The following is a 14,903-nucleotide window of genomic DNA, read 5'->3' as shown; positions in this document are numbered from 1 at the left end:
TGAAGCCTGGTGTTCGGTACAGGGGGGATTATTTTGTCACAGTTTAGGTTGCAATGAGCAGGGGCACCTTCCAACTAGATCAGGTTGCTCAGAGCCCCATATAGCAACCTGGGCCAGTGTTTCACAACCCTCAGTGTAAAAAATTTCTTCATGTTGAGCCTGAATCTTCCCTCTTTTAGTTTAAAACCATCACCCCTTGTCCTATTGCAACAGGTCCTGCTAAATTGTCTCAAAACTCCTTTATTTCTAAGCTTTCAGCTGATGGTAACTAAGTGCAGCATGTATGTGCTCATTTTTGATGCATTTACCTTTCTATGTGTAAGTGTACAAAGAACTACAAAGCAGGAACATTACTGGCCCCTCAGCAGCCAGAGATCTCTTTAACCTCGTGTAAAAAAAAATTCAGTCAAATATCCCAGCATGAGCTTTTCCAACTGCTGAGCAGTTTTTTATTGAAAAAACAGTACAAAAGTACACAGGTCCCTGCCCTCAACCTCAGCTACCCATGAAACAAAAAGCTGCTCTGCTGCCAGCCAGGGAGGAGGGGTTGTTAAGTGTTCTGTGTCAGCTGCTGCATCACCAGGGCACAGAGACTCATCAGCTGCAAGTACTCATCAGCGCCATCCACCAAGCATTTGTCTACTTCCTGCAAACAGAACAGAGAAGTTAAAAACCCTCTTAAGATGGTGGTGCTCAAGCCAGCTGTCTGTTAGGTTACAGTGGAGAACACAAAGACTTAAAATCTTGCCTTAATTTTCCCTCATTTTATATTAAAAAAACCTCCCACAAACCTGCAAACCTCTTGCATGAGCACCATTAGAACAGTATAACATGGCTAATAATTCACTTAACCAGATTATGATTCCTTCTCATGAAATTCCTCAGGACAAAATATTAGGTTCTACCAAAGAACATTCAGGACTAAAAAAAAAAAAAAAAAAAAAATCATTATGTGCACTTCTTAGAAGAGAGAGTGAAAAAAAATCACTGGAGATTAATGTGGGTTTTTTTAACTCAAGCTACAGACTTACCGCAAGTTTCTCGACTATGGCAGATTTCTCTTTGTCACTGTAATCTTCACACTCAACAACAGCATCGTGCAGCTGGTTTACCAGCTGAGCAACAGCATATCCTTCATTGATGAGATTCTGTGTCAGGGATGGAGGAAAATGGAAATAGTTCAGCAACAGAAACACTACAAACTGGAAAACCAATCTGTACTGAAATTTATTATGGAACTTTGACATTTTAGAGGATGAGTCAGTAGTTTGCACACAGTCCAGCATCCTGCCTGACAGTGACCCTCAGTGAGCACCATGGAAAACCTGCAAGAGTGTGGCAGGCATATATAGCAGTAATTTTGCCCAAATATTCTTTGAGCTTCTGTCTGACAATTTACATCTCAGGGATTTTGTGAGCTTGGAGACATTTTAAGCATTCAACAACCTCTACTGAACCTGCCCAATCTTATTCTAAAATTAGGAAAGCTTAGCATCCGCAGCATCATGTGGCAGTTTCACAGCCTTCACATTTCCAACTGCCACCTACTTTGATTTATTTTCCTCATCTGGCAGGTGCTAGCCTCAGGCACAGAGAGACTGGTAAAGCTAAAACTTTTTAAATCAGATAAAAACCATGGCAACTAAAGATAGCTTTTTTTGAAAAAAAAAAATCAGTAGTCCCCAGTTACAAAACCAGCAAAGACTGAGAACAGTGTTCCATTAAGCCATTTAGGCAGAGAGTTTATGAAAACGGAAAAAGACTTGGCGCAACCTTGTTTTTCTGTACAACAAAACATACACCCATGTTTTACAGAAGAATCCATTCAAATTGTGTCAACGGCATGTTGAGCACTAATACATGAAACAAAACCCTCACGTACTTTTGAAACCGGTGAACGGTTCCAAACTAACACATTAGATGAGAACATGGCCTGACTATACCAGCTTTAAGGATGTAGACAATCCGTATCATCACCTCTTAACATCAAGACACATCATAAATCATGGTAAATAAATGTGAAAGTGTAAGGCTGTGATATCTGTACAAATCCTGGCACAAGAATTCTAAGATTTGCTGCAAGTTTACAGGAGAATAAATCCGGGCTCAAAACCAGATGTCCTACCAAAACTATTTGATAAGGCTCAGCCAAGTAAAAAGCAGGAGCCTGACCAATACTGAGTTTTTTCATACAGGCACGGAACGTTTCACTGGAAGGAAGAATGGTGCTATGGCATGCTCCCCTGTCAAGGACGACTTGATTTAAAATCCAGTTCAAGACTGTCTGAGCCTCCTTTAATCTCACAAGATTAGGAATTTCCCAGTTCTTCACAGAGAGTAAAAACCTTTTCTGTATTAAAGAAAATCAATCCAGTTCTATAAACCAGTAGCTTGTGCCTTCTCCAGCAAGGTCTATTTTAAGTCACAGCAGTTTGTAAGACAAACTTACTCACTAGTGTACTGTAAGATTAATATGAACTATTTTAAAACTGAAGACTTATAACAGCTTTATTCAGATACTTCTCATCTAGCACAGCTTCTGCATGACCAGGAAGGTAACTAGTCCAGAGATGAGCCCAGCCCACCAAAGACGCAGTTCTAAAGGCCTGAGCCAAGTGTCTCGCTGGGAATTCCTGCTCTGCCTAATTCAGCCCAACAGCTCCACATCACCAGTTTAGCTCAGGAGAAAGCCTGAGTCACACTGAGAGGGAATATAATTTGCAGCTTTGACCGTTCTTCCTCAGAAGGGAAAGGTCAGAGCACTAACTGTGCTTCCTGAAATGTGCACCCTGACTGACCTGAGGCCAAACGTTCCTCAGGTGCAGCCGAGCAGCAAAGGATTCCCAAGACAGTGACCCAGGATACCCAGGCCCGAGCACAACGAGGACTCTACCTTTGCCAGTGTTTCCAGTCTCTCAAATGAACCACTCTGGCAGACAGACAGCAGTTCATCAATTGTCTCTTTAGGGATGACCTGTAACAAGAAGTTACATTTCTTAATTTCAACTTTTTAAACTTGAAATTGAAGTTGATGCTTACAATAACAGACACAAACTGTTTATGAATGAGGCCGTGTTAGCATTTCATTCCTCTACACACCCAACCACTTTCAAGCAAGTATATAAGACAGACCAGGTAAATTTAAAGAGCTACATTTGTCCTATATTGGTGATACTAAAATAAAAACTACATAATGACAGTGAGTTGTCAAAGCCAAGTTCATAAATCCAAGTACACACTCGCTTATTCAAGACACTAAGTGGAGGACCTACTTTAACAATTTATCAGCCAATGCTTTCTGTACCGTTCTACACCTAAAGAAAACAGCAAATCAGTCTTCTCTCCAGTGACACACCAGGGACATACAAAAAAAGCCCAATGCAACAAGATCAGACAAAAAAACAGAAGAAAAAAAGTTGTCAGATGCCATGATTTAGCTCTGAGCAGAGAAGCACTGCCCACATCCTCCCTCTACTCCTTCCCATTCCTGTCAGTTGAATGTCTGGACAGTTTGGTTTCAAAGCTTCTTTATTAATCTTTTGTACCAAGGTCACTACAGGGTCACAAAAGTTACGTGGGACCAGGAACTTGAAGTCTTTATGAAGAAGTAAAGTTGCGTTCCTTTGGATTAAACAAGCATTAGTCAGTAATGAAATTTCATGCTTGTGTTTCCTAATACTACAGTCAACTTAGACCACTTCCAGCAGGTTTCTTAGAAACGATGATTTACAGATATCTACAAGTGAAATCCTGCTCTTTTCAACAGCTAGATACATAAAACAGAATAAGTTCACTGAGAAAATTGTTTAAAACTGTTCTGTAAAACACGCACAGCAGCAATTGCCTCTGGTTCCATCTCTGAAAACCTTACGACCCTTGCAATTAGCTACGATGGTAGCACCTTCAAGGGAAGTGTGTCCATCATTAAAGCTCATTTATTTTTCAGCTCCTCAAGTCATCTCACATTTCTTGCTCTAGGAGGTTAGTGTTTTGTTGCTATAGGAACCCCTTCGCACAAGTTTTATTAAATGCATTTCCTCTCAGGTTTCTCCTGTCCCTGTCAGTACTATCTATGTCATTCTACGAGAAATCACCGCTGTTTTGTCAGAAAGCAAGATCCTACACAGATCCTTGAGGAGACACTGTCACTGAGAACGTTAAGTTGAACATGAGCTGCTACTGAAAGTCATTCCCCTGTGGTGTTTCCGAACCACATTTTGCAGTAATTTATACTTATACACTCACATTATACATATAAAAGTGCCAAAAAGACATTCTAGTCTACTGTCCCACCAAAGGCAATACATTTTTGCATTCATGGGCAGAATATTTCAACTTCAGTTTGAATTAGATGACTATTTTACAGTTTTCTTTGATTTACAGAATAAGTTGCTAGAAACTGGCTATGTACTAAACATGCAGAATCAGGCAGCCTTTAAAATTCTGGTGGATAGTGTATCAGCACCATACTGCAATACTAATGGGTATAAACCAACTTTTTAATCAAGCTTTGAGCAAAGGTAGGTATAGATACAGGTAGCAAGCACAATTACTACACCAGTGCTTTTCAGAATAATTACAGGAAAGACTGTAAAGCACAGCTTACCCCAGCAATTTCAGTGACTATCTTCTCTGTGATCTCCTTCCCGCCCATGAGGCGAGTGGCACTTTGAAGAAAAGTAATTGCTTTTCTTAAGTCCCCTTCTGACACTTTAACAAGGTAAGATACTGCCTGAAAAATAATGTCAGGAAATGCCAAGTGAGATGTTCCCTGTTAATTAAAATCCAGTACAATTTCTCAGCACATTTTAAAACATCAAGCGGTGCCTAAAGCAGATTGTCACAGACCAGCACAGTACACAAGTTACAAGGCAACCTCTCTACTAATGTCAATGTGCGCTGGCGATTTCAGAACAAAGCATGGTTTAATGCAAGTATATTCAGCAAAGCACAAAAAGTCCCACAGTTCTGCTTCAAATTTTCTCTGGTGGACATTTCTGGTTTTAGAAAGACTCTTAAAATTTATCCTATCTATAGAAGGAGAATAATATCTAAATGAGTTTATATATCGTATTTAATACAACTGAGCAGTCTGGAAAAGTATGCTGACTTTCACTGCCATGCACTGGATTAAGCAATAAAATTCTACAGCAACCATGAAGCTACCTCACTACTGATTTTCACATGTTCCTTTTCAGCAACATCCAATAACCTCTGCTGTTGGATTTTGTCTGACAAAGGCTTGAAGCGGAATTTGGAGCATCGCGATGTTAAAGGTTCAATTATTCTGAAAGAAAGGAAGGTACGTGGTTGGTAGATGAACACATGGGTCAAGTTCATACAGACAAAGCTATCAAGGCAGAAAAGGGCAGCATAACCTTAAAACTGCAACACTAAGAAATAACAATACCTAAATATTGCCTTCAGTCTTGTATTCATAGAATCATAGAATAGTTTGGGTTGGAAGGGACCTTCAAAGACCATCTAGTCCAACCCCGCTGCAATAAGCAGGGACATCTCATGTGGTTACATCTCTGTTAACTCAAAACTATGAAAACTAGATATCAACCTCTTAGTGAAGAAGAAAAAAAAAAGCACAGAATAGAAAGAGCAACAAGTCCAAATGAGCAACAAATTCCACCTGTACCTGCTGATGTAGTTACAAATAAGACAAAAACGTGTTGTTTTAGATTCTTTTTCCATTGTGCGTCTCAAGGCTGCCTGGGCTGCTGAAGTCATTGAGTCTGCTTCATCCAGGATTACAATTTTAAAAGGAGGACAAACTTTACCACTGAAAAATAAAAAATCTGTTATAGAGGAGACATGCAATGTAGAGACAAGGGAAAAAAAACCAACCGACACTGCAAATAGCAAGTCATATTTTACTTAAGCACTTATACCCGATAAATAGAACATATTCAGAGTTCCCAGAGGAAGACTGACACTTGAATACTGTAAAAGTCCTCCAAACTATGTACTCTTCTTTTAAGTTTCTTCTTTTAACAAGAAATGCAGCTGCTCTCTTTACAGGCTTTCCAATTCCCTGAACTTTATAGGACACTGCAACAGACTAATTTCAGTACACGAGCCCATTTTGTGCCAGAGAGTCCTGATACGCCGTTTCTCCCTGCTACTTTCTACAACCTGTTTTTCCCACACATACGGCTCCACCTGCACGGGGCTTCTCAGCACCTAACACCAGAATCTCATTAGCATCTTATAAACTAGCATCCAACTTGTATGAGATGCTGCACATTAGAGGTACTAGAGAAGTAACTTCCACCACAATTTACCCAAAGCGGCTTTTCTACGGTGGTCAGACGTCGGCAAAGGCAACATCATATCACCAAATCCAGAAGGTTTGATCTGTTGGGGTTTTTCCCTGTCTGCCTCTAACAGCACTAGTAAAAGATCCTCCCTGGTATTCAAACTCTCAACATGAAATTACATGAAGTCAAAGCTTAGTTAAAGCACTGTGTGTGTTACAAACTTCTGGGCAGTGCTGACCCATTACTCATATTAGAATTATAAAATTAACCTAAACAAAAACAACCACATGCTGTGTCCTAAGCCAGAGCGGTTTTGTCCAGCACTTACTCTGAACGGCTTCCAGATGCAGTCAGCTGAGCAAAAGCCTTCACTTTTTCCCGAATCACTTGTATTCCACGCTCATCAGAAGCATTTAACTCAAGGACTCTTTGCCGGAATAATTCAGGCCTGCAAAATTTTTATTGCAGCATGTTAGCTGCTAACTCTTGTAATGATACATTATAAAGTATATCAACAACCCTCCTGGCCTTTTTCAACAGCAGGTATTATTTTTGCCAGCATTACTAAATAACATACTTTATTAAAAGACAGTTGAGATCATGAAATGTTAGGTATGAATTTCCATTAGTTATTTTTATAATTGCTTCTCAGACCGCAGAAAAAAATGAAGTGTAAGATTACATCAGTTATCCAGGGAAAAAAAGTAGGAAGTTGGCTTCCTAAGTTCAGAGCACTATATTATACAAGCAATGTGGAAGAACAAGTGAAATGCCCAGACACAGTCACTGGCAGTGCTCTTCCATTGCAATACTACCAGAAAGAAATATCTAGAAAGTATAATACAGGCAGTATTTAGCAGCACCACTATACAGCAGCATCTCTGACTAAAAAAAAAAAAAAAATTAATACAAAGGATTTTAAGTTCTGGGAAAGCAAATGGACACACAATGTGGAGTTGTTTTCCGACTATTAAACTAGAAGTGCTTCTCTCCAAAAAAACAATGTGAGCCAAAAATTAAAGATGACAGGGCCGGGGGAGTACTGAGCTCAACATTGTATTTGTTCTAACATCAAACTACCTTCTCAGCCATTTGCTTATGGGTCACTGAAGTCACCACTCAAAAACTCCCAAGTGGTACACGTGAGCTGATGAATGTACACATGCTGAATTTTAGCCTGACTCCCAATATTATTTCCAGACACAATTCAATGGTGCATGATGGAAAGATTACAATTCTGACATTTATGAAGTGCTTTGAGATCTATGTGAAGCTAACAACTTGCTGGATATACCATTAAAACTGGAATTCCTTTACCAAGTTCAGTACAGCATATGCAAGCCACTTCTTTTCATACTCCTTGCTACAGGGTTACAGGGCTGCCAGTCTCAAGTGTTGCAAGTCTGTATTGGTAACAGAAATCAATGACTTGTGACAGGGCAAATGAGAAAGAATTATCACATTAGAAATTTATTAGAATGTGAAGATATTCCCGAAAAAGACCTTAAAAGCATGAGAAAGTTTCTAGAAGCTACATAAGAACCGGCAATGACCAGAGGCACCCTGTCACATGATTAGAAGACGTGTGATACTCAATTAGACCAAAGTAACTTGATTCCAGCTTACCCAAAGAGTTCTCTAGCAGCTGCCAAAATAGTGGAAGTCTTTCCAGTCCCAGGTGGGCCATAGAACAACAGATTAGGAAGCTGAAACAGCAAGGGACCATTTTTTTCAAAAAGCAACAAACCAACCAAACCTCAAATAGGAAAACCTACTGAAAATCTGAGCACCTAATAGAACAGAAACTATCTACTTCTCCTGTTAAATAATGTAAACTCTCTCACTTCTAGGTCATTCCACACAGTGCTCTGAAGGAAGACAAACAATTGCTATTTATAAGACAGCATGAACAAACTGTTCTTTGGTGGTACCATCACACGATCTATCAAAACTGATACTTTGATTTATATTTTATTTTGATATATTCCCTCCAGGTCATGTCTGAGGTCACTAAAGCCTACAGAACTTACTGTTATGACTGCAGTGACAAGCAAATTTATCCAAGCATGCCCTTCGAACAGTCTGGATACTACTAGCAGTGCAGCTGTGACAAAATCTGGTGCGGGTTAACCACCCTGTCCTTCCTCAGCTCCCCAGACAGCCTTTTCAAACCATGCTGAGAATTCTGTGCTGCCACTAACTCCAATAAGTACAACGCAGCTTGTGAGCCTGCACGACATTGCGGTGGGTGCAATGCAGACGTGTCCTCACACTAATCACAGAGATGCTGGCAACGACCGACTGGAATGCACAGCGCTGGCAAATTTCTACATCCATCCAAGGATTTTTTCAAAGGAGGCGACTGGTGGCATTTCTTAAAGAGATTAGGTTAACTCATCTTTCAAATAATTTAATTAATAACCTCAGCGTGAAAAATAGCAATGCATTAAAGAAATACGCTGACACAGGAAAATCAAAGCAGCACAGCAAAGACCACAGTAAAATATAGGATGACATTTAGCAGCACGAAGCATGAAATCTCACCATTTGAGAATATACCCAAATATCTGCTAAAGGTCTGGAATTCATCAGCTGGAATAAAATACAAGTGGATTTCATTTTGTCTGTCAGTCAGAGGAACAGTATAAGCCTGTGTGACACAGTGGTCCTGGGATGTGCACTTTTAATGCAGATGGAAAATTACTAATACTAACATGGGGCTGAGAAAGCTCCATTTGCAAAGCTACGCACAGCTCAGGTCACCACAGTCAAGGATGATGAATCCAAACTGGGAAAGGTGATTAACGGAGTGAAGAGCCCATCTTATGAGAAGTGACTTTTGTAAAGAGTTTGATTTAGTTAGCTCAGCGAAACAAAAGCTGAGGGGGAATATGACTGATCTCCATAAATATATCAGAGCAACATGGGGACAAAGAACAAATTCGGCATAAACCAGATTTGTATAAGTTAGCCATGACTAAATTGTGGCTGAAATCAAGAAGCTTTCTAATTAGCATAGGAGTGATAGCTTTCTATACTATTTCAAGTAATCCCTCTTAGAAATTATCAGGCTGCACTTTAAAACTGCTGCCTTTGGCAGTAAGGGATGTTCCAGTTCTACATTCTTAGGAAAAGAATCCCCAAATCCTCTTCAATCAATAGCAAAAAGACAAACCTCTCAGTCTGACTTGATCTCCAGCCCTTAATAAATGTTCTATTTTTAAAGAGTCACCTAAAATTAGATTAGAGAATTTTATGCTGAATATAGCAAGCAATGCAGACAGAATGGGAACAGCAAAAGAGCAGAGTAAAATGCAGGAGTAAATAATCCATAATCAGAAAATGAAATAGAGTCAGACCAGTTTGGTAACAAGCATCCCATTTTAACAACTAAGGTAAGACACAGAGAACAGATTCAACTGTGTATATACCATAAAAGTGCAGGCAGAAGAATTTCAATCTTCAATCAGTTTATAGTAAATAAATCCATTTCAAGTTTTGCATGCTCTTTCTGCCAATTATTCCTTGCTTGTTTCCCTAGTTACTGAAATGTAAACAGCAGCCAGTAATAACAAGCATTTTTTTTCAAGTTTAATTAGATACCACAACATTATTATCCCCCTATATCTTTCAGGAAAGCTCCAGGGAGAGAAAATGTTTACTGAATGACAGCTGAAAATTCACCAACATCCATGTTAGATTAGTACACTGCAAGGGTAGATGCTTTTGTGGAGATCCATAATTTCTGCCTCTGTGCTAATTGACACTCTACTGGTTCTCAAAAGCAGCATTAGCAGGTAAGAGGCTTTAATAAGAATCTGTTTCCTAATTCCATTAAACCCACACTTTACCACTGTTTCTGTTTCAACCTTATTTATGCCTGTTTCTTGCTGAAGTTATCACCAGTATTTACACTGCTTTCTCACCAAGCACAGCCTAATCCTTTATGTAACTGCAGCAGTATTTTTAAACAGACTGCAACCTGATCTGGTTATCCATTTTTCCACGCTTGCCAGGGTAGAGCAGGATACCTGCAGGCATCACCCTGCTTGTGGAAAAGTTACCACGTCTAGTGCAAATCCCAACTCCTCTTCTAGAAGTTTCAGTACAAGTGAAGATGTAAATTGCAATGATAACCTGACACCCAACTCTCTTAGCGATCATTAAGATACCATCAAGGAAATGAAAATTAAAGACTACTATGAGCCTTGTCAGTTTCTTTGCAAAAAGTAACAACAAACCAACAGTCCTGGCAGACAGAAATCAACTTCTCCAGTTCAAAACTGCTCGGACTCTGGTCTCCCCAGTTTATAACAAGACAGATGCTGTTGTTACAGACAGAGACACACCAGGGACTTAAAAAGTCTTGCTCCATTTAGCAGGTCCCAAACCAAGGTCCACAAATACAGGCCAATCAACAAAGGACTGGCTCTCTGTTTTCACCACTAAGGTTTAAATACAGTACATTACACAAACCTACAGCGTTTTCACAGCTGTTTCTTTGATCTCACCAGATCTCCAAATTCAGCAAGAACTTCTGAAATAAGTACCAGCCACATCGGAGTTCAAATTACACTCTTGCCTTTTTGACAGAATGAGTCCTTTCAAGAACTAACAAAAATGTCCAAATTTTTAAAGTGTCAAATATTTTAAAGTACTTGCATAATTTTTTTCTCAAATGCCTTGCTGAGTTTGGGTAATTAGGGCCTGTAACTGCAAGCAGAAGTTACAATTTGTCTTTTCAACTCAGGAGGCAAATTCAACACAAGTGTACTAGGGCTCATAATCTGAGAAACATTGCTGATCGAGAAGCTGTGAGGTTTTAAATAGCTGTTGCTCAAAATAGAACTTCACAACCCATCACCTAAGTGATATTACATGACTGACATGTCCAGACAGAATAGGTGGCAGCACCTCAGTTCTCCTTAGCTGTTAATAGTTCCTTCCTAATTACGTCAACTGCACAAATATTATATTACAGCAGCATTGCTGTTGAAACCCAGATTTCCATGGGTGCAAGGTCACATTACAACAGCATTGTCAAAGTAAACTGAATCTAGAGATACGAACTAAAGAAATGAATTATGCAAGTCATTCCCAGTTCTGTCATACCAACTTTGTTTTGGCTTTCTCATCTCAAACAAACAAAGTACTTCTACTTCTGCAAGTTCTGATTAAACTAATGACTACCTGTGCACACTGAGCATCAGAGCACTATGAGTGAAATGCTTCTTACACCAAACTCTGAAAGGCCCAAATTGTTCCTGTGAGCTCTTGGTGAGCAGACAGCCACATCACAAATGTCATTTTCACAACATCCATCCACCAACCACTTCAGCTGGCATTAGCAGCCCATGACAACGGAAACAGCTTTTGGAGCACGAGAATGACCCTTCCAGGTGAAATGTTGAGCAAAAAAAAAAAAGTCTCAGCATGTACGAAGGAAGGAATTGTCCACATTTGCCAAAAAGCACAGCCATCTCTTGGCTACCTACTTTATTTCTTCCTTCAGTCCCTCCATCTCCCCATCACCTGGTTCAGAGGAAATAACCATCATTCATACCGAATATTTACTAAATTTTAATCCAAAAGCAAATACAAGTGTAAACAAAAGCAACTGAAAATGCATGGCTCATCCCCTTTATATTCTTAGGTCACAGATGCCAACACTGCAGTGCAGTTTGTGCAGTTGTCATGCTTAGCTTTTTAAAGCCAAAGAGACTTACTTGGAAACTTTAACCCAAAAAGTTCAGGGATCACTATCTAAGTATTAGACTTGGCACTTATAACTTAAACTTCCTCATTAGCAAAGACTATTTTTTTAATGTTTAGCAGTTTCATAGAAACACTGATAGATCACTCGAACTGTTTAGCAACGACTGGCAATCCAGACTTTTCCATGAAAGAAAAATTTCCCCTCTCCTCTTAAACACGAATGTCAAAAGTAGTAGCTGAACAGTAGTGCAGAGACAACGAAAGCCTTTCCAGTTTTGAAATTTTTAACAAGATGTTTACCAATTGAGCTTTCCAGAAAAATTCCAAACTGCATCACAGAGCTGACAACTTTACAATGCTTAGAAGGCTGGAAACATCGCAAGTTTTACACATATATCACAACATACTATGGGGAAGCCACTTAGCTTGTTCATAAAGTATCACTCTAAAAATGATAATTGCTGAGTTAGAAAAGAGAAGTTTTTGTTACCACTAGCTAAAGTTTCTGCCTAAACACACTGACTGCGTAGATGTTATCATTACACTCACATCAGCACCTTCCAGGGACTTTTTCAGCACAGCAACAACTTCATCCTGAAAGGCGACTTCATCCACATTTTTGGGGCGACTAAATAAAGACATTAAATGCAATTTATTAGCTAACAAAGTTTCAGAAGAAAACTGAAATTGAGAAAAACATTTCCCTTTCTGATTACACCAGGTACTGAAGAATTACAGCAAATTTTGTACTTGAGGTCAAAATCATAACAGAAAACATGTCTAATGCCTCTGGTCTGTATTACTGAAGTGATCTAATTTCTCAGGAAGCTGTTTGTCTAGTCCTATTGTAAACATCAGCCTGAGCTGGTTTTGGAAGCAGAACTGGATTGCAGACTGCAATATTTCACTACTTTGCAAGCCGATCAAGGCTTCTCAAAAACAAAGCATTTACTGCGTTTCTGCATTTCTGTATGAAATTGTGCCACTTGACATTGGCAATGGAGCCATTTTCTGCTGAGTGACACCTACGGAGGGCTGTTATAGCAGTTCACGTGCTGGTTTTCCCCTGCAACAGAAAGAGTTACAGCTGTTCCCCGAGACGGGGACACCGGCCCCCTCTGCTGTCACCCGCTCCCCGTCCCACACACCCCTCCAGAGCCAACCCACCCCCACAACCAGCCACGGCCACACCGGCCAGCGACCCCAGGGCCCCAGAAGAGCTCTTACTATTTCTCCACCCAGGGGATGGGTTTGAGCCTCTTGCCCTCCCCGCTGCTCCCGGCTGCGCCCTTCTCCTTGGCGGCGGGGGGCTTGGTGCTGATGCAAGACGGGCCTTTGAGAAAGGCCTGCATGGCTGCGGCTGGTCCGGACCCGGCCCGGCTGCCACCCTCGCCTCACAGCCGGTCCCCCAGCCCCGCCGTTAGGCCGAACACGACCCGCAACCCCCAAACCCACCGCCCCGCAGGCCCCGCCAGCCCTTCCCGCCAACCCGCCATCAGCCGGGGGCGGAGCCGCTTCCGCCCGCCGGGAGCCAATCACAGACCTCGGCCCTGCCGCGAGGGCGGATGTGACGTAACGGCCTGGAGCCCGGCGCCGCGCGTGCCCCGGGTTCTGAGGCGGGAGCTGCGGGGGGCGCGCGGCCGGGCGGGGCTGTCACCGTCCCCTCAGGGCGCCATGGCCGCGGGGCCGCCCCGCACGGCGGCTCCGGCGCCCCTTCCCTCCTCCCCATCCCTCCCGAATGCCCCTTTCCCAGCAAGTTAAAAAAACCCAGCCCTGTACAAAAGCAGCGCCGGAAGCGAGCGGAGGAGCCTTTCCTGTGGGGCGGTTGCGGCCCTGGGGCGGGGGCCGCTCCCGGCGCCTGAGGTGCGTCTGGGGCGTCTCTGGCAGTGAAAGCCGCGATCAGCGGAGTCTGTCCCAGCCCTGCGCTGCCCCAGCTGCCCCTGGCGATTCGCGATCGTACGGTCACCCCCGCTGGAAGCGCCCGCGGCCCCGGCTGCTCCGTGCGAGCGGCTCCCGCGGGGGTGCGGGCGCGGGGGGTGTTTGTGCAAGAGCCACCAGTGGAGCGAAAATGAATCCTTTTTGTTTTCCCGTTACTTCTAATAACCTCCATTACAGCAAAGCCGAGGGAGGGGAAAAAAAAAAAAGAGTGTGATTGATATGACAGTTCCCTTTAAAGGATAAAAAGGCATCCTAGTAGATTGGGCAGTGGCGATGCACGCCCACATTTTCATGCACTGCATAGCTACAGCTTATCCTCCTCCTTATGTACCAGTTTTGTGGATTAAAAAAAAGGCACTTCTGCTACCAGCAGTTGTACATTGTGCGGTTGCAGATGTTCAGCTTTACTGTTCCCCTTGGCTGCTCCTGGGCAGGAGGCACAGCCGGAGCGGCCGGGGAAGCTGCTGCTGTGATCCCCCAGAATAGAACCTGTGCAGCGAAAAGAGTGAACTGGAAATGGTCTCTATGGCAACAGATGAACAGCCTTTGGAAAAGGAGATGCAGGAAGGAATTTAGGCTGAAAATACATCGTTCTATCAGTTGAGACAAGCCTGTAATCCTTGTCTGGGCAATTTTAAATAAGCTGTTTCCTCTCATCTGGCATTCTGCTATTGAAGCATGAAATCCAGATCACAGCCTTAGCAGCAAGAAATGTCCACACATATAATTACTGCAGTTGTCTTGTTCGAAATGAAAATACAATGCTATCTTTTTTTTTCCCTGTGATTATATTTGGCACTTCCAAGTCACAGTAACTTGGAAACGGTAAGGATGTACAAGCAGCTAGAACTGACTAGCTTTCTTTCTGAAACTGTATGAAGCTTTGTTGTCTTATTAAAGATCCATTCTATTTGGTGGTTTCTATTCAGTCCACTCTTCTTAATAGGGCCACTTCAAATACACCTGGCATTTGAGCATTTT

General features: G+C 41.8%; 1 protein-coding gene across 1 annotated transcript; it reads right to left on the bottom strand.

The window, feature by feature from the left end:
* Nucleotides 1–421: 421 nt before the first annotated feature.
* On the bottom strand, nt 422–13,473 carry RFC4 (replication factor C subunit 4). Its single transcript, XM_065640218.1, has 10 exons — nt 13,212–13,473; nt 12,534–12,612; nt 7,896–7,975; nt 6,598–6,717; nt 5,648–5,791; nt 5,167–5,287; nt 4,607–4,732; nt 2,894–2,974; nt 1,032–1,148; nt 422–646 (listed from the first exon to the last, which is right to left on the bottom strand). Exons 1-10 carry the CDS (start codon nt 13,334–13,336, stop codon nt 551–553), a joined length of 1,089 nt encoding a protein of 362 aa, XP_065496290.1. The 5' UTR covers nt 13,337–13,473; the 3' UTR covers nt 422–550.
* Between the last annotated feature and the right edge of the window lie 1,430 nt (nt 13,474–14,903).

Source organism: Caloenas nicobarica, chromosome 8, assembly GCF_036013445.1.
Source record: "Caloenas nicobarica isolate bCalNic1 chromosome 8, bCalNic1.hap1, whole genome shotgun sequence".
Taxonomy (NCBI): domain Eukaryota; kingdom Metazoa; phylum Chordata; class Aves; order Columbiformes; family Columbidae; genus Caloenas; species Caloenas nicobarica.
This window is presented reverse-complemented; position numbering and strand designations above follow the sequence as displayed.